The following is an 18,769-nucleotide window of genomic DNA, read 5'->3' as shown; positions in this document are numbered from 1 at the left end:
CTCCTGAGGATCCCTGCACCAAAGTAATCTAGTCCTGAGAAGGACCCCTGATCACAACAAAAGGGGACAGGTAATAATATGCCCACACTCAGTACTTAGACGAACGAGACAGTACAAGGGTAAAACCAAAACCACCTTGCATACAAAAACTACACAACTACAACAGAGGGAACACCAACGGGAAAGGAGATAAATGATAAAGCGAGGAAGGGAAAAAACACTCCAAATACACTTAGCTCTGAAACTCCAAATACCACGATCCGCTCTGTTAGTCTGCATGAAATGCTTTCACCGACACTTCCCCAACAGACCGGCAGGCATTTGAAGGAGTCCCACTACAGCAGCATTGATTGCAGCTGGGCGAGGCTGGACCTCTTCTAGCACAGAGAGAGAGAGAGTTAACTCCCTCACTGCCGAAAAACACAAAGCACCAAAAACTCAGCTGCGAGAAGTCAGGCTGTGTAATCGTGACGATCTTCGTGGCGACACACCCGTGACAGGAGCACCTCCCTGTCTCTCCCCTCTTTCTTATACCAACGCTATTTCACTAGTGAACGCCTCAGTGTCTCGCCCCTCTTTCTTATACTAACGCTATTTCACTAGGAAGCGCCTCCGTGTCTCGCCCCTCTTTCTAATACTAACGCTATTTCACTAGTGAGCGCCTCAGTGTCTCGCCCCTCTTTCTTATACTAACGCTATTTCACTAGGAAGCGCCTCCGTGTCTCACCCCTCTTTCTTATACTAACGCTATTTCACTAGGGAGCGCCTCCTTGTCTCGCCCCACTTTCTAATATTAACGCTATTTCACTAGGGAGCGCCTCCTTGTCTCGCCCCTCTTTCTTACACCAACGCTATTTCACTAGGGAGCACCTCCGTGTCTCGTCCCTCTTTCTTATACTAACGCTATTTTACTAGGGAGCGCCGCTGTATCTCGCCCCAGTTTCTAATACTAACGCTATTTCACTAGGGAGCGCCTCCGTGTCTCTCCCCTCTTTCTTATACTAACGCTATTTCACTAGTGAGCGCCTCCGTGTCTCTCCCCTCTTTCTCATACTAACGCTATTTCACTAGTGAACGCCTCCGTGTCTCGCCCCTCTTTCTAATACTAACGCTATTTCACTAGGGGGCGCCTCCGTGTCTTGCCCCTCTTTCTTAAATGAACGCTATTTCACTAGTAAAAAAGTATGTCTGATCGACCGTCGGACCGCCACCAATCTAATGTTTTTGAAGATAGTGTGTAAGTGTGGAGCAATGGATGCTAAGCTCCACTACAGTTTTTGAAAAACAAGTAGTACAATTTTTAGGCATCATTTCCTGATACATATACGGTGGCATCTCATTAAAATTAATTGAGTATTTCCGGCCGGTGGCAGCAGCAGACACCGATAACAGCTAATCGGCGGAGGTGCCCTAAGGATAGGGCATCAATGCTAAAGTAGTGGACAACCTCTTTAAATATCTACAACTACTCTGTGACAGAATTGATATGTTGTGGACTTGAATATTGAAAGCATTCTCTGAAATCCACACAGATTTTTTCTGGCCACCATGGGTTTTGACTTATTTGTATGCATTGCAATGTAAAGTATTAAGGATTGTTAGCTTAGAATCCAAGCTAAAAATCAATGACAATCGATAGCACTCAAATTGTAAAACAAATTTTAACTAGAAGGTGAAAATGACATATTAATGGTAGTTGAACTTTGATTTCAACATAAACCAGCTTAGAAGATAGTTAAGAAGAAGAGAGCGGTCATAAGCGCTCACTGCCGGATCCAGCGTTCGCTCATTCTGCAGCCTGCTACAGTATGCAGTGATAAATAGAAAGAAGCCCTATTCCAAAAATATTTTTTAGCCCGAAATCTATGCAGTTAAGAAAAAGGGATGACTGACATCCCCAAAAATCAAATTAAACTATATCGTGAACTTAGCACCTATAAAAATCATAACTGTAGTGCAGATTTTATTTACTCCATTTTGTATACAAAATATATATATATACACACACCCCCTCGGCACACCCTCAGTGCACCGTTTCGCAATGCTAATGATAGAGCTTGCTTTCTAGTGCAGCCTGAATTGAATCCATAGCCATTACATTACAGCAGCCGAGAGCACACACAGTGTCAGTGTGTCAGCGGTGCGCTCATCCACCTCTATCGGCAGCACACAGAATCACACAACGGGCGGCCAATGCTGACAAATGGGGAGGAGAATGTATCTGCACACACTGACACTGTGTGTGCTCTCAGCATCTGCAGTGTCAGTGTGTGCAGAGCTGAGGATTCAATTTGGGCTGCGCTCCATAGTGTGCGCTGTTAATCAGCACAGGGGGAGCAGAGTTGTGCACTGAGCCCTTAGCCACGTCAATGGTCCACCGAGGACCCCTCATTTATACACATAAAACAGTTTATACGGAACGTAATAAATAAAATCTACCCTACAAGTAGGCCAAGTCCCCTATATAAATGTATATATTTTGGGGTATCAGACTCCCTTTAATTCCATAGTTAAAAATAGCAAAAAATTATTATTAAGCAAAATCCGAACCTACCGATTTCTCCAAACAAGTAAAGAGAAATCTTAAAGTCAGACAGATGTTGAAGTTGTCTTGTAGAGTCTGGTGCGGCAGAGATCACACCCCTCAGCTGGCTACACACGATCATCACCCAAATAATGATTTTTCCCAATGCCCACGGCTATAAAAAGACTATTCCACAATTCTTCCAATCAGCAGCCAAGACCCCCATCAGATGTTCACGTGTCATCTTTTTAAAGGCAGATTTGGAGCGGGTCTGTGCCGAAAACCTCCTAAACAGAACTCTGCTAATGGTCTAAAGTATGGACATATTCACTTCTTTGTAAAAACAGCTTCCTGTTCTTGTGTTCAGACTTTTGAACATCTTTTAACCACTTTAGGTTTCCAAAAAATACCAAGAGATTAAAAGACGTGAAATGTCCATTCTTCTGGTATTTTCTGATGTGAAGACGTTCCAAAATGTACAATGCCGCTCAAAAGACACCAGAAGGACACCCAGGCATCTTTCTTAGGGGCTTTGCCAACTTTTTGCTTGAAGACCTGGAGTTGAAAAACGGAAGGAAATTGAAAGTACACAAGAGGACACAAAAACTCTAGAAAAAAATATGCCGGCGACAAAACCATCAAAAAAAGCCTCAGGAAATTACAAAAAAAAAAAATAATAATCCCCAGCGTATCTTGAATTAGTTTCTACTTAAAAACCTTGTAGTTTTCGCCCACGTGTATAAGACTGTGTGTGACCTTATCCTATGTTGCTCAATGACTCCAAAACACCAACCACATCGCGTCCTTTATCCTATCACTGGGTTACACTTCATGTGATCACCCCTTGAAGAAAAGAAAATTGAAAAGAAAAAATTATACATGGACCTAGATGGACTTGCGTCTCTTTTCTCAAACTTATTTTTTAACCTTAGAAAAAAGATAATAGTTTAGCGGTTAGTATATAAACTCCTACATAACCGCGCAAATGTTCATATTTGCCCTTTAGTTTTTTTTCCCCCCACTTTTTTTTCCAATAGAACGCTTCACATCCGCATGTCCCTGGCAGGAAAAACGCATGTACAATCCGCATGTACAATCCGCATGCGTTTATTCTGCCAGGGAGATGCCGAAACGCTCAGGAAAAAATCCTGAGCATTTCTGCATCGTGGGCACATAGCCTTAAGACTCGCCTCAGTTTTGCCAGAAAACATCTTGATGATCGCCAAGACATTTGGGAGAATATTCTGTGGACTGACGAGACAAAAGTTGAACTTTTTGGAAGGTCTATGTCCCATTACATCTGGCGTAGAAGTAACACAGCATTTCAGAAAAGGAACATCACACCAACAGTAAAATATGGTGGTGGTAGTGTGATGGTCTGGGGCTGTTTTGCTGCTTCAGGACCTGGAAGACTTGCTGTGGTAAATGGAACCATGAATTTTGCCGTCTACCAAAAAATCCCGAAGGAGAAAGTAACGCCATCTGTTCGTGACCCCAAGCTGAAGCGCAGTAGGTTTATGCAGCAGGACAATGATCCAAAACACATCAGCAAGTCCACCTCTGAATGGTTTAAGAAAAACAAAATTAAGACTTTGGAGTGGCCTAGTCAAAGTCCTGACCTTAATCCAATTGAAATGCTGTGGCATGACCTTAAAAAGGCGGTTCATGCTCGGAAACCCTCCAATGTTGCTGAATAACAACAATTTTGCAAAGATGAGTGGGCCAAAATTCCTCCAGAGCGTTGTAAAAAACTCATTGCCAGTTCTCACAAATGCTTGATTGCAGTTATTTCTGCTAGGGGTGGCCCAGCCAGTTATTAGGTTTAGGGGGCAATCACTTTTTCACACAGGGCCCTGTAGGTTTGGATTTCTTTTTCCCTTAATAATAAATACCTTCATTTAAAAACTGCATTTTGTGTTTACTTGTGTTATCTTTGTCTAATATTTTATTTATTTGTTTTGTGATCTGAAACATTTAAGTGTGACAAACATGCAAAAGAATAAGAAATCAGGAAGGGGAAAACACTTTTTTACACCACTGTATATCTGTAGCTTGGCTGCCACATTGCTATAAAAGGAGGGGGCCCACAAACACATTTCTTGCACAGGTACTCCAGGCTGTCAGTATCTGCCCCTGACATCGCCATATAACATTGTGAAAAAAAGAGAAAAAACAATTCAAGTAGGATGATATGGGGAAAAAAAAAATCAATTATGCTATTATTTTTTTTTCTTGAAAGGGGGAAGACCAGGATCCTACTTAATGGGTTACATATGCCTAAAAATAAACTGGGAACTGGCAACATAACTCCCCAGGTCTGTACTATTACCGCAATATAAAACTTATAAGTTTTTTAGTGGTTTTAAATAATGATCAACTTTCCAAAAAAAAAATAAAAAATTGCAGTGAGTAAAGCAACTGTATTGTCCATTTTGGATAGATACGAATAATTACTTTGGCGCTCAAAATTGCAAGTAAAAGAAAATTTATATATAGAATCTTGTATTTATATGACTTAAGGTCCTACTTCTGAGCACCACCTTCTAACACCCCGTGTCACATGACCGTGGGTCCCAATGGGTTGGCATGACAACCCGGGGTCTGCAGGAGACCCCTGGAGTTGTTATTGCCGCAAAGCTATGAGCGCCTCCTAATGGACGGCGCTCATAGCAAGTGAGCATTTCTGCTACACACAGGCGATCTAATGATCACATCTTCTAGTCTCCCATGGAGACTATTGAAGCATATATAAAGTAAAAAAAAAAAAAGTTTTTAAAAGAATTAAAAAAATAAAAAAGTTCAAATCACCCCCCTTTCGCCCCATTCAAAATAAAAAAAAAAATTAAAAAAATACACATTTTGTATCGCCGTGTTCAGAATCGCCCCAATCTATCAATATATAAAAATAATTAATCTGATCGGTAAACCGCGTAATAATAAAAATAAAAAAAAGTCAAAAAACACCAGAATTATGTTTATTTGGTCTCCGCATCATTACAATAAAATGCAATAACAGGCGATCAAAACATCTTTTTTGCAAACTTTGGATTTTTTTTTTTCACCACTTAAGTAAAAAAAGAACCTGTACATGTTTGGTGTCTACGAACTCGTAATGACCTGGAGAATAATAATGGCAGGTCAGTTTTAGCATTCAGTGAACGTGGTAAAAAAAAACAATTGTGGAATTGCACTGTTTTTTTTTTTTACAATTTCACAGCACTTTGAATTTTTTTCCCGTTTTTCTGTACACGATATTGTAAAACCAATGGTGTCGTTCAAAAGTACAACTCGTCTCGCAAAAAACAAGCCGTCACATGGCCATATTGACGGAAAAATAAAAAAAGTTATGGCTTTGGGAAGAAGGGGAGCAAAAAAAAAAAAAAAACGAAAACGCAAAAATGGAAAATGGCCTGGGGGTGAAGGGGTTAATGGCTAATAAATCTATACCTTGTAGTATTTCATTTGGAGATTTTAGACAAATCCACTGCACTTCTCCTGCCTCTTTCCCTGCCCACCACCGTCCTCCGATCTCTACAGGACAGGTGATTTTCTTGGTGACCCGCCTCCCTTACCCGTGAATCTGCATAGGCACTTTACTGGCAGGGTTGCCTCATCAGAGAGGTGGCACACGCGTTGTAAGCCTTTGATGGCGTTGCAAGAACTGGACTATCGACCTGCATATGCGTTGTTGCCTTTGATAAGACGACCCTGGGCAATGTCAGTGTCTGTACAGGATCTTACGCAGGGGAGTCGGGTCACTGGAGGAAGAGTGACATGTCCACCAGAGACCGGCGGGGAAATAGGGATAGAGGCAGGAGAGCTTGAAGTGCAGTGTCCACCTCCTGGACTTGAAACTAAAACTTCAAAGCTGGATTTCTCTACAATTTTCAAATGAAATACTACAAGCAAGGTACAGATTTAATAAGCATTAAAGGGCCTTTTCACACATGACTTTAGCTAGGGGTCTTCTATCCTGATGACAGGTTTCCTTTAAATAAAATAGAAATATTACACGTCCAAAATGTTTTTACTGTAAATATTTCTTAAATGTGTCACCAGGTTTCATATTCACAATAAAACTACATATATTATTAATTAGATCTTAGACCTGATGAAGGTGGTGTACTCATACAGACAATATGATATTGATCATCTTTGTGAGTGCGACAATAGTGAGAGCTCATGAGTCCCCGTGCATTCTGTCTTCGCACAGCCAGCCTGACAGCTGCAGCTTGTACTGAGCAGTGTGAGATCTCAGCAGCAGCAGGGAGGAGGGACACTGAGGATCCCTCACAGGATTACACAGCCATTCTGACAAGGATTTTCTACTGAAATACAACATCTATATTAGGTCTAAGAAATCTATTTAGTAAGATATGCAGTTTTTTTTATTGAGAAATCTGGTGATAGATCACTTTAAAGTTTTTAATTCTTGCAGCTGAACATAGAGTGAGCATAGCACCATAGTTTATACATCTGATAGCCGGTTGAAAACTCATTTTTATTGTCAATGTAACCTTATACTACAAGAAGAAGATCACTGATATTACTTGGAGGGTCTTCACAAATCCCTATGTTTATTTCATAGGGAGTAAATTGGTGAATATAGAGTTTACAAATACTATATATTTAGGACACTGGTAACACAGATCATTTGGTGAGGTGATAGAGGAGCAAGTCGTTCAGGACTCAAAGTTCCTTTTAGGTTTTGCCATCATGTAATTGCAACCCTTTACTAGGCAACAACTAATAATCTGTTTCTCCAGGAAGCTAGCAGATCTATAAATAAGTAATCGGATGTGAAACTACAGACAGAGAGACACTAACAGAACAAAGGGGCGAAATCTAAAACTGTCATGGTAACTGGATAGTGCATGCTAGAGAAGAATGCCATGTCTATTCACATATGTCCAACATCACCATAGGACAAAGGGACCCCACTGCCGGCAAGTTAAGTAACCTACAAAGCCTCATGTCTAGCGGCGACACCTCATGGACATTCACCAAGAATGCTAAAAAAAACAACAAAGTCATCATGAAGACACTACCTTATATAGAGAACACTGAGAGCACCACACATGAGGGCTCCCGATTCAGTTTTCTGGTTCTACTTCTTGTAAATGAATATAAACGTTTATTACTGAACTCAAATCTTCAGGGTCAGAATTGATCCTTCACAACTTAAAACCCCTTACTTGGCTGGAGATCTTTAAAGCTTGCCCCTACTTTGCTCTTCTATAGCAGGTCACCAAAGCACACACAAGAAATCGTGTGAATCTCAGAATACAAAAATGTTCCGCTTACGAGACAATGCAAGATCCAATGTATAGATGATAGGACTGTGTCTAACACTACTCTACACAGGAGGAGGCAGGCATGAAGGCTCTCCTCACGGTGGAGCCATAGCAAGGTACGAGTTATCTCATATTGAAGAGGTTATCCACTACTTTTAACATTGATAACCTATCCCTATCAATAAGGGTGGATGTGCAGTACCCGGCCACGGCCACTATCAGTAGACAGAGCAGCTCTTTAACTGAGCACTTCCAGCCTTCGTCACCGAGAGCAGCTGATCGGCACGGGTGCCGGGTGTCGCACGCCCACCGATCAGACACTGATGACCTATCAAACGGATGTTATAGTGGACAACCATTTTAAGTTCAGAGGATCCTCACTTTTCCTTTTTCAAGTGAGAGAAAATATTCTTTAACATTTTCTTAGAGCGGAAACCACTTTATTGTATCCGATAATCCAAAATCTAAAAAGACTATGGACACATTTGCCATGGAATTTTGTTAAATATAATTGAACTAGCTTTCCGACTGCAATTTTCATTGTTTTCCTCATTTTCAGACCCTCTCAAAAGGCAATTTGCAGCGATGATCTAAGTTATAGATTTTTCTATAGTAGGAGTGTCTCTCTCCGTAATATAGGCTGGATGTGAGTATTAGCCCATGAACAGCACAGCTTCTAACCAGCACTTATTTTCTCTTTATGCTCTTACCTTAATTTTCATATACCCATTTTCTCTGCCCTTCCTGAGATACACAGATCTGCAGTGGAAAGAGTAAAAAGTATGATCGACTCTACCTTCTCTGCTGCTTTTTCCAAGATTAGGTGCACACAACAGTTTTCTCTCTATTCGAGAAAAATGGTCCGATTGTGATCAGACTTTGATTAGTTTTTTTTCAAAAGGTGAAGAGGAAAATAAGTTCTCCACCCACTTTATATTGTCAGTCCAGGAGCGGTCCAATGATTTTCACAGATACATAGACTTGCATTGCTAATTTTGATCTAAAACTCTGATCAAAATCGGACATGTGCAAAGCTCCATAGAATGTCATAGGTAGGAGTGTTGTCCGTGAAAACCACAGATAGCACACGTCCGATCTAATCAGTCATGTGCATGAACCCAAATACTAAGAGAGGGGAGGGGAGAGCAGAAAGAACCGTCAGACCCAGGAGCAGGAGCTCTGACGAGCTTATTAACACTCTGCATTGGCAAAATGGTAGAACAATTTTACCGCAGACTATTTATAAAAGTTGCTTCACTTTCCATTTACGAAACAAATGAACATTAAACATAATTCTGCATGAAAGTGAACATAACCTTTATAGATAGCTACATGTCATGTAGACAGCTGGATGGGGGGTGGACTATCAAAAAGAATTATATAGAAATGTAAGAAGGTATTAAGTCAGCTCACCCACTGTGTGTTCTGATGCCAGGAACTGGATAAAAGAAGAAGGTTGTTCCAGCATCAGGATAGAATAAAATGTCCAAAATTTATTATATAAAAAAAATCATAAAAACATCACCACAGGTCACAAACCATCTAAAGTGTATAATCAGCAAACATGCTTCAGACTTGCGTCTTTAATCATTGCATGTAATTGCATGCGCATTTGAAGTGTGTCTTCAGCAAAATGGCGCCGGACAAAACGGTGCTCCGGCGCCGTACTCCTCTCCCGGCCTCCGGCAGAACAGGACACCGCAGCGCTGGAGCACAGGAAGAAAGGCGAGTATAAGTGTTTATTTTTTTGTATGTGTGTACAGCGTGAAATGGATGAGGGGTGCCATACACACCAGGATTGGGGGGTGAGGGTGCCACACATACCAGGATTGGGGGGGGGTTAGGGGTACCACACATACCAGGTTTGGGGGTTGAGGGGGATCATGCATACCAGGATGAGGGGTACCACGCCTACCAGGATTTGGGGATGAGGGGTACGACGCCTACCAGGATTTGTGGGGTGAGGGGTACCACGCCTACCAGGATTTGTGGGGTGAGGGGTGCCACGTCTACCAGGATTAGGGGTGAGGGGTGCCATGCATACTAGGATAGGACAGTGGGGACAGGATGGGGGCAGCACAAATACGAGGAGGGGGGCAGCACATACCAGCATGGGAGACCATATACCAATAAAAATGCTCGCCACCCGGGAGTAGAATGGGTTCAATAGCTAGTCAAAACTGTCACTGCCAGGCTGTGGTGACCCAACAGCATGGTCGTGTAACCAGTCACCTGGCGGTCGGGGGTCATATCAACGCTGGGATCAATAGAAGTAGTGGTAATACTGCTGCCTCCACTATATACACAGCACTCATATGGGCACGGTGTATAGGAAGATCGGGAAGGCAGAGATGGTAAAATACCACTTCTGTCTTCTCTCGTAAGTGCCTGGCAGTCTCTGTGCACAACGTTGCTCGATTTTTACGGCACTCTAGAATAGGATCCAATATTGGCCATGGTAAATAGAGATTAATAATGTATGCAACTTATACAATATATAAATAATATATACTATAAAATCTAGTGACTGATCTGCTTTAAATAAACATTCGCTACAGTATTTCGGTATGATGTTCTATGTGACAGAACCGCACCACAGCGTCTTACATTTTGGTCTTGGGCTTCAAATACCAGACACTTCTCCATATGCACGGACATTATTGTCACTGTAGATGACAACCCCTATTTTTCAGCAATTACGGAGAAGAAAAACCAACAACAAATGGATTATTGCACTGTTAGGCATATTTCAATTACTGTTATTATATGGGCATGAAAATAGCTTAGCCCGCACTGGATGAACTATTGAACTAAAAGCCAAATCCCCAGCAGGGAAAGTAATGGAGCAGTAGCAATGTTCAGAACGTAAGGGATACCTGTCTGAAAGCTTTTTTGCAAATCCAAAATCTGTAAGTTTGATGTGACCCTCCCGATCCAGCAAAATATTTTCAGGCTTCAAGTCTCTGTAAACTATTTCTTTGGAGTGCAGGTATTCTATCGCACATATAATCTCCGTGGAGTAAAACAGTCCTGAGCTGTTGTTAAAGCGGCCCATGTTACGCAAGTAGCTAAAAAGTTCTCCTCCGGGTACATATTCCATCAGCATATATAAAAAGCGATCATCATGTGAGGTCCAAAACCTATAGGAAGAAATACGGATATAGGGTCAGCAAGAACTTTATATAATAAACCTCTTAAGAACATTTCATGGCTGCCTAGGATGCGCCAAACTTGTGCGCTCTGAGGAGATGGGCGGCTATTCTACACTGCTGGCGATATCCCACAAACAGAGTCGAGAGATGAATTTGAATGAAAGCGGTTTTATTGAATGGTTTAAAATCTACACGTTTCGAAGTTATCCAACTTCTTCAGGACACAACCACATGTGTGAATGTGGCTGTGTCCTGAGAAGAAGTTAGATAACTTTGAAATGCGTCGATTTTAATCCATGCAATAAAACCGCTTTTATTCAAATAAAACCCCTCGGTTTATACCTTTTTTTTTATCACAAATAAAACCCTATTATGCGCTTTTTTCTCCCCAGTTCCATCACGAAACCGGTGTGCTCAGCTTAGTTCGATAGATACCGTAAAGGGGCAGTGGCAGTGCCAGTGAGGGACTCGTCTCCTTCTCTCTAACATGCAATCATACATAATCCTAGTAACCTGAACCAGTCGAAAGATCCCACGCATTAATGTAATTATAGCTACTGTAACCTGATACATCAATTAAAATACAATATATAGCTGGAACAAGTCATTGAAGGGGTTGTCCACAAATTAAACTCACTGCAGGAAATGGTATAAAATATATAAAAAACAAATAGCACCTATTAAAATAGTCACCTCTCCGGCTGATGTATTAGTGCCAGTTTACTTTCCTGGAGAGAAAATATGCTGTACATCCATATGACCACAGCAAGCTTCAGAGATCTAGTGTAGTACCACGTACATGCTGAGGCCTAAGATTGACTGCAGCCGCCATGTGCTTCAACAGAACAGCATGCTGTCAGTCCAAAGAGGCCGATAAAAGCTACTGAACAAAGGCAGTGGGGCATCGCAGAATGTGAAGGGGTTGTCCAAAACTTTTTATGGGTCAGTGATATTTAAAAAAACAAAACTAAATAAATATTCAACCACCAGACCAGGGCTATTTGGTCGAACCACTGGACCTCACATGACCACTGCAGTCAATCAGCAGCCACTGATAGAATGTGAAGACTGCAGTCGATCTGAATCAGAAGAGGTTGGATGGAATTTACGAACAGAAGCAATGCCCCATAGACTATTTTTCTGAGGTCTATATGGTTGGTAGACTACATTTTTGTTAGAACAGTTAGCAGTGAAGTAATGTGAAGTCTAAAAACGAGAACGGAGTAATATTTATTTTTTTTCGGTCTCGGTGTCCTCTCCTGGAAAAGATCTGTGTAGGCCTTTATTACACAGAGTGCAGTAACCTACCAGATTAATCATCTAATAAACCTGCCTGTATCCACTGCTGCTGGCAACACAAGAGGTCAAACGTACGACACTCGTGCCACTGCCCAAACGCGCGGTGACAAGGTGCGGAGTGATGAATTCAGCACTGGATGAAATCATCTGCCATTGTTGAACCATCATGTGTCATTTCCTGCTTTACATCACAGGACAGGACATTACTTGCGGTAGTTTTATAGTACCAGCTCTAAACATATTGGACAACCTCTACCCCTATGATGGACCCTCCATCAATATCCTGGTAATAGTAGTCCTCCACACCAGACCCCAAGTAATCAGCGGATATCACCAATTAAAGGGTGTTCTCTGGGAATAGAAAAAAAATATCTAGAAAGAAAAAAAGACGGATTTTGGTAAGACCTGACCTGTAAAATCCTTTTCAGCGAAGGAAGGAAGGGAGACACAGAACCATTACTAGTGGGTAGGAGGAGCCCCACAGGATAGTTCACCTCAGATTAGAAGAAGTGACGACCGGCCCCTCCAGCTTAGGCTCCTCCTACTCCCATGTTCCTCAGTCCGTACACAAGCTAAGGAAGAGCAGACAACACCAGCGGAACAACACAACCCCTTCTGAAAATTCAGAAATGCGAGAGAACAGGTTATGCATATAACAGAAAAAACACACAGTCCCAGGCACTACTCACTGGACCTGACAACTGCGACCTGGCAATGCTGGAACAGAGCCCTAGCGCGCCGACCCCCGCCCAGATGACCGCCATCAGAGAGGAGTCACGCAGCATCTGGAAATACAAACATACACTTCTGCCATGGGAGGGTGCTGTGTCTCCCTTCCTTCCTTCGCTGAAAAGGATTTTACAGGTAAGGTCTTACCAAAACCCGTCTTTCAGCAGCAGAAGGGAAGGAAGGGAGACACAGATCCATTACTAGTGGGACGTCCCAAAGCAGTCCAGAACTCAAGGGTGGGAAACAGTGGCAGAATCGCCAACACCCCAACAACTAGGCAAGCGCGCAACAAGCGCCAAAACTAGATAAAGAGATAACCTAAACCACCGCCGCCTGCAGGACCCTGCGTCCCAAGGCAACATAAGCGGAAGCACTAACGTCCACCTTATAAAATCTAGTAAAAGTGTGAACGGAGCGCCAGGTAGCCGCCCGGCAGAGCTGCGCTGCCGAGGCCCCCTGACGAAGAACCCACGACGAACCAACAGCTCTCGTGGAATGAGCTCGAACCTTAACCGGACAAGGCTCGCCCTTGAGCCGGTACGCCTCCAGGATAGCCGAACGTATCCACCGAGCTATAGTATCCTTGGAAGCCCGCTGACCACGCCGACGACCAGCAGGAATCACAAAAAGAGAGTCCGACTTCCGAAACCCTTGCATGATAGTAAGATAGAACTTCAAAGCCCGCACCAAATCCAACGAGTGCAAGGCCCGCTCCTTTGGATTCTTCAGATTCGGACAGAGAGAGGGCAACATGATGTCCTGATTGACGTGGAAACGCGACACCACTTTAGGCAGAAAATCGCCACGGGTAAGAAGCACTACGCGATCCGAGAGGAACTCCAGAAAAGGGGGCGAGCAAGACAGTGCCGACAACTCAGAAACCCTTCTCAAAGAGGTGACCGCCACCAAGAAGGCCACGTTCCAAGAAAGCAAGTAAAGCGTAGCTGAATCCATAGGCTCAAACGGCCCATGCTGAAGAGCCTCCAAGACTAGATTGAGCCGCCAAGGAGCCACAAACGCCCTCCGAGGCGGAAACTGACGTGCAACCCCACGAAAAAACGAACGCACATCCCTGCGCGAGGCAACAGCCTTTCGAAAAAGCACGGATAGTGCAGATACCCGACCCCGCAAGGTACCAACCGCCAGACCCTTGGCCAAACCACACTGCAGAAAAGCCAAGAAGTTGGGAATGGAAAAAACCCTCGGGTTCCTTGACGATCCAGAACACCATGAATAGAAGGCCTCCCAAGTTCTGAGATAAATCCTAGTCGTAGCCGGACCTCTGGCCGCCCGCAAGGTGGCAATGACCTCAGCCGAAAACCCACGATGGGTCAAGATCTCAGTTTCAAGTGCCACGACGTCAAACGAAGCGACTTCAGGTCCGGATGGAGAATGGGCCCCTGGGTTAACAGGTCCGGGCGAAGAGGCAGTGGAAACTGAGGCGCCGCCAGAAGAGATACCAGCGTTGAATGCCACGCCCTCCGCGGCCAATCCGGCGCCACCAAAATCGCCGGAATTCGTTCGAGTTTCATCCGCCGGATCACCAGAGGAAGTAAGGATACCGGCGGAAACACGTAGATCAGCTCGAACTGGTCCCACGGGGTCACTAGAGCATCTACCGCCACAGCCTCCGGGTCCCTGTACCTGGACATGAAAGTCGGAATCCTGGCGTTCAGCCTGGATGCCATCAAGTCCACCTGGGGAGTCCCCCAACGGGAGCACAGCAGTGCAAAAACTTCCGGATGAAGACTCCATTCTCCGGGATCCACCTGCTCGCGACTGAGGAAGTCCGCCGTGATATTCAGCACTCCTGCAATGTGAATCGCGGAGATGGCTGGAACCCTGGACTCGGCCCATACCAGGATCCGAGAGACCTCCATCATGAGTCTGGAACTCCTCGTCCCGCCCTGATGGTTGATATACGCGACCGCTGTCGCATTGTCCGTCTGAATCCGGACCGGCAGACCACTCAAGGGGACCGTCCAATGACGGAGGCAGAGAAATATCGCTCTCAACGCCAGGATGTTGATCGGCAGAGACGACTCCTCTGACGACCAGACCCCCTGAACCCAGAGATCGTTCCAAACCCCCCCCCAGCCAGTCAGGCTGGCATCTGTGGTAATGACCGACCACCGCGGGAGGAGGAAGGATTTTCCCAGGGATAAAGCCTCCGGACGTAACCATCATCCAAGAGACTCCCGCACCCTGTGGGAGATACTGACACAGCGATCTAGCGAAGCCGGCGATCGATCCCAACGGGTCAGAATAAGATTTTGGAGACCCCGGGAATGAAATTGTGCAAATGGTACCGCTTCCATTGCCGCCACCATCAGACCCAGAAGGCGCATACACTTCTGAAGGGACATCGCCATCGCCGACCTCATAACCTGGACATGGTGACGAAGGTTCGCTTGTTTGTCCGGAGGCAGGGACACCACTGCTCGTACCGTGTCGAAATGCATTCCCAAGAACAGGATTGACTGCGACGGCTCCAATGACGACTTCTTCCAATTGACCAGCCACCCGAAGTCCTCCAGGTGCTGAAGGGAGAGATCGCGAGCCGTCACAGCCTCCTCCGCTGTGGGCGACACAATTAACAGGTCGTCCAGGTAGGGGAGAATCGTAGCTCATTGCCTTCAAAGGAGCGCCATGAGCGGCGCCAGAATTTTTATAAAAACCCTGGGCGCCGAGGCCAACCCGAATGGTAGGGCCACAAACTGGTAATGGGCCTGACCTATGGCGAAACGCAGGAATCGCTGGTGAGCCCTGCCGATAGGGACATGCAAATAGGCGTTGCGAATGTCGATCGACACCAAGAAATCGTACTGCGACAGGGCCGCCACGACAGAGCTTAGAGACTCCATACGGAATTTCCGGGTCCGGACATGAACATTCAATTCCTTGAGGTCCAAAAAGGTTGGAGTAAAACCCCCTTCCCCGGTCCTCCGGTGGAAGCGGAACCACCACACCCTGCTGCAGAAGAGAGTCGACCTCCCGCAGCAGTGCGGCAGCCAGCTTGGGCTCGGAAAGGGATGCATGACTGACGAAACCTGTCCCGGGGTCGAGAATGAAACTATGAAATAGCCTGCCGACATAACCCACGTTACCCAGGCGTCCGATACGTGGGAAGCCCAAATCGACCCGAACTAAAGCAGACGACCTCCTACCCGAGAGCCGTCGATAGGGTTCCTGGCGTCAGTCCGCCTTAGTGGGCTTTTTGTCAACCTCCCGTTTGTCCTGACGGAAATGTGGTTTCCAGGGTGTACGGGATTTCTGGGTGGTCTTCTTTCCGGAAGACGAGGGACGACCCGATCTCCAAGAGGGCTGACCGAACCGTCACCTGGGCCGAAAGGGCTGACGACCACTACCGGCACTTGACTTGCCAGACGTAGAAGCCGCTGCTTTCCGCTGCAGCAAAGCCGAATCCTTGGCCTTGGCAATCAGCTCCGTGAGGTCCGAACCAAAAAGCTGACCGCCCTTGTACGCCAGACTCAGCAAACCTTGTTTGGATACTGCGTCTCCAGTCCACTGTTTTAGTCACAGTGCTCTTCTGACTGTGACGGCCGAGGATTGAGCCCTGGACAGAACCGAAGTAGTGTCCAGCACTGCGTCCCTGCCATATCGGGCCGCCTCTTCCAACAGCTGGAAAAGCCTTTCCACCTGAGACAGCGGAGTCCCATCTTGCCACGCCGTCCGCAGCTGATCCAACCACCGCAGAGAAGCCTCACCAGCCCACATGGCCCCCAAGGCCGCTCGGAATCCATGACCCGCGGCCTCGTAGATGGACTTCGCCGCTAACTCCGTCCTTCTGTCCAGCGGGTCCTGTAGACTCGCCTTCCCTTTAATAGGAAGCAAAGAGGATTTGCTCAGCTGAGACAATGGCACGTCCACTTCAGGCGAGGGGACCCAATTAGCGATAGTCTCCGTGGAGCAGGGGTACAGGGCATCAAAAAACCGCATCCCCTGGAAGCGTTTATCCGGACACAGGCGCTCCTTCTCCACCGCCTCGTTAAGTTCATCGTGCGCCGGCAGCGTCGAACGAGCCCGATGAGACTCCTGATACAGCCGGGCCGACTTGCCAGGGCGCCTCGTCACCTCTTCAGGACAGCTCTAACGCTTCCCGCATAGCTCCAATAATAGCGTCCACGCGGCCCGAAAGCGAAGCAGAGCGCCCCAGCCGATCCTCTTCATCAGAATCGGAAATCTCACCAGCAGAGTCTGTCGGTGATTCCGAAGCCTCCGACGCACTGCACGGAGGAGACGGCGCCACCACAGGCCTGTGGCGCTTCTTGCCTCGCGACGTCGGTTGGGACTTAGCTGATACCCAATGACCCAGGAGGTCCGACAGACTGTCAATGGAGCGTGTGAGCGCTTCCACTTTAACATCACTGAGACCCCCGACCAGTGTCAAATCTGACACCGTCGAAGATCCCGGCGTATCAGATACGTGTGACCGATCCTGAAGCGGACCGGGAGAGAGGTCCGCACCCCCTGGTCCCTGATCCGACATGCCCCCACACAGTTGCGAGCGTCGCGGATACACAGTTGCGAGCGTCGCGGATAAGGCGGTAATAACTCTTTACAATGGGTACAGAAACCGAGGAAGTGTGATTCTGCTACCACAGCCTGTTCCTCACAAAAAAAATCACCAAGCACTGAAGGGTTAAAGCTCCTCCTTAGAGGGAGAGAGCTACCCCAGCTGCCTGCAGAGCAAAAGTTAACCTGACAGACTAGGGAGATGTGCCCTCTGATCCCAGAAGCATGCCCTCCAGAACAGGTTAACTGCCTTGATGAGGCCAGACCCCTCAGAAGGGGTTAAAGCTGCTGACCACGCAATACACCTTTGCCTAAAAAGGACAGAGGTGTACGAGTCCCAGAGCCTCCTCAGCAGGGAGATAGCAGCGCCAGATATAGCACACCCTGTCTGCCTTAACAGGCCAGCAATAGTGAGCAAACGGAACCTTCTGCTTTAAAAGGCAGAAGTGACTCACCAGATGGCCGCGATGACTGCTCTTCTCTGGGGAGGTGTAGAGAGAGGGGAGCAGGGAGCAGGAGGCGCTGCACGTGGTAATGGACGCCGGCCGAAACCCGGGAGAAGAAGAAGAAGGGGCCGGACAGCTCTAGCGGATAAGTGACAGGCAGCAGACAAGCGCGAAGCCACGCCCCCCCGCCGCCGCACACCAACGGAGCCCGCGCTCCCCCGTCCCTGCTCCCCTGCTAGCAGAGAGATCTCCAAACGCCGAATGCAGCGGTGATATCCCCTGTAACAGACAAAACTGCAGTCACCACCTGTACAGTAAGAGCGGCTGCCGCGGCAGCCGCTGAAGCACTCAGAACTTGATGAGCACTTACCCAGCTGAGCGCCACAGGGACCCCCAGGGATGTGTGGCGCCGTGGCCCTTTGCTCCCCCCCACGGCGGAGCGCGCAGGGACCCCACAGAAGCGGTGTGCGTCTCCGCCAGGGAGCGCCCTGTATCCCCCGGGGCCAGCAGGCTTCTGCGGTGACCTCCTTAGGGGGTAAGCAGATCCACGAGGGGAGGGTCAGGGGTCCCAGCAGCGCCGAGACCCCCCCGAGACCTCTAGACTACGGGGGGGTTCAGGTCTCCGGGAATGTAAAATAAAAAATTCTTCTGAGGAGCTGCAAAGGCAGCGACTATCCTCTGTGACCTCAAATTTTAAACTGAAGGACATGGGAGTAGGAGGAGCCTAAGCTGGAGGGGCCGGTCGTCACTTTTTCTAATCTGAGGTGAGCTATCCTGTGGGGCTCCGCC

General features: G+C 46.5%; 1 protein-coding gene across 1 annotated transcript in view; it reads right to left on the bottom strand.

Annotated features, from left to right (window-relative positions):
• Positions 1 to 18,769, bottom strand: part of PRKX (protein kinase cAMP-dependent X-linked catalytic subunit) — a 134,794-nt gene that overhangs the window by 25,715 nt on the left and 90,310 nt on the right. Inside the window, exon 3 of the mRNA XM_073667346.1 lies at positions 10,695 to 10,958. Within this exon, the coding sequence (XP_073523447.1) occupies positions 10,695 to 10,958 (264 nt within the window). The remainder of the gene's footprint in view (positions 1 to 10,694; positions 10,959 to 18,769) is intronic.

Source organism: Phyllobates terribilis, unplaced genomic scaffold (assembly GCF_046119375.1).
Source record: "Phyllobates terribilis strain yellow unplaced genomic scaffold, ASM4611937v1 Scaffold_2__4_contigs__length_985480577, whole genome shotgun sequence".
Classification (NCBI taxonomy): domain Eukaryota; kingdom Metazoa; phylum Chordata; class Amphibia; order Anura; family Dendrobatidae; genus Phyllobates; species Phyllobates terribilis.
Note: the sequence above shows the minus strand (reverse complement) of the source record. Positions and strands in the feature narration are given on the sequence as shown.